The sequence below is a fragment of the Papilio polytes genome, unplaced genomic scaffold, assembly GCF_000836215.1.
Source record: "Papilio polytes unplaced genomic scaffold, Ppol_1.0 DF823177.1, whole genome shotgun sequence".
Taxonomy (NCBI): domain Eukaryota; kingdom Metazoa; phylum Arthropoda; class Insecta; order Lepidoptera; family Papilionidae; genus Papilio; species Papilio polytes.
The window spans coordinates 187,135-187,659 of NW_013526027.1; the positions used below are offsets into that span (position 1 = coordinate 187,135).

The window sequence follows — 525 nt, forward strand, 5'->3', positions numbered from 1 at the left end:
CCGCCAGCACCACCACGCACATCACCGCCCTCATCAAGCGCATCGAGGAGCGCTGCTACGCCGACCTCGTCGAGGCCTGCAGGTCCATATTTATACGTCAAACTTGTTAATAGTGCAACTGTATTAAAAGTGCTTATATGGTTTTAAATCGATACACCAAATAAGGCTTTGAAGAGTAGTGTGACCCATTTTCGATAGGTTTTTTTTAAAGATCCAAGAAATTCTACATTAAAGATGTAATTGCATTATGGTATTTTGAATAACTCTAGGATTTATAACGACTTTTGTCCCGGAACAACGATTTACTGAAACCATGCACGTCTTAAGTTACTCGATCCCTCTCGATGGGCTATATAGTAGATCTGTCGCAGAACAACCAATATGTCTAACCGTTTCTGAAATGAATTGTAAATCAACGTTCGAAACAACATATCCGACTCGAAGAACCATATTATAGATCCGACTCGAAGGACCATATACTAGATACGTCTAGAAGGACAATATACTATGTTCGTTTCCAAAATA

At 39.8% G+C, this 525-nt stretch overlaps 1 protein-coding gene across 1 annotated transcript in view; it reads left to right on the plus strand.

The window, feature by feature from the left end:
* The window catches only part of LOC106105062 (Bloom syndrome protein homolog), an 11,604-nt gene extending 11,494 nt beyond the window's left edge, over positions 1–110 (plus strand). The window contains exon 16 of the mRNA XM_013285287.1: positions 8–110. Coding sequence (XP_013140741.1) covers positions 8–110 — 103 coding nt within the window. The remainder of the gene's footprint in view (positions 1–7) is intronic.
* The last annotated feature ends 415 nt before the right edge of the window (positions 111–525 follow it).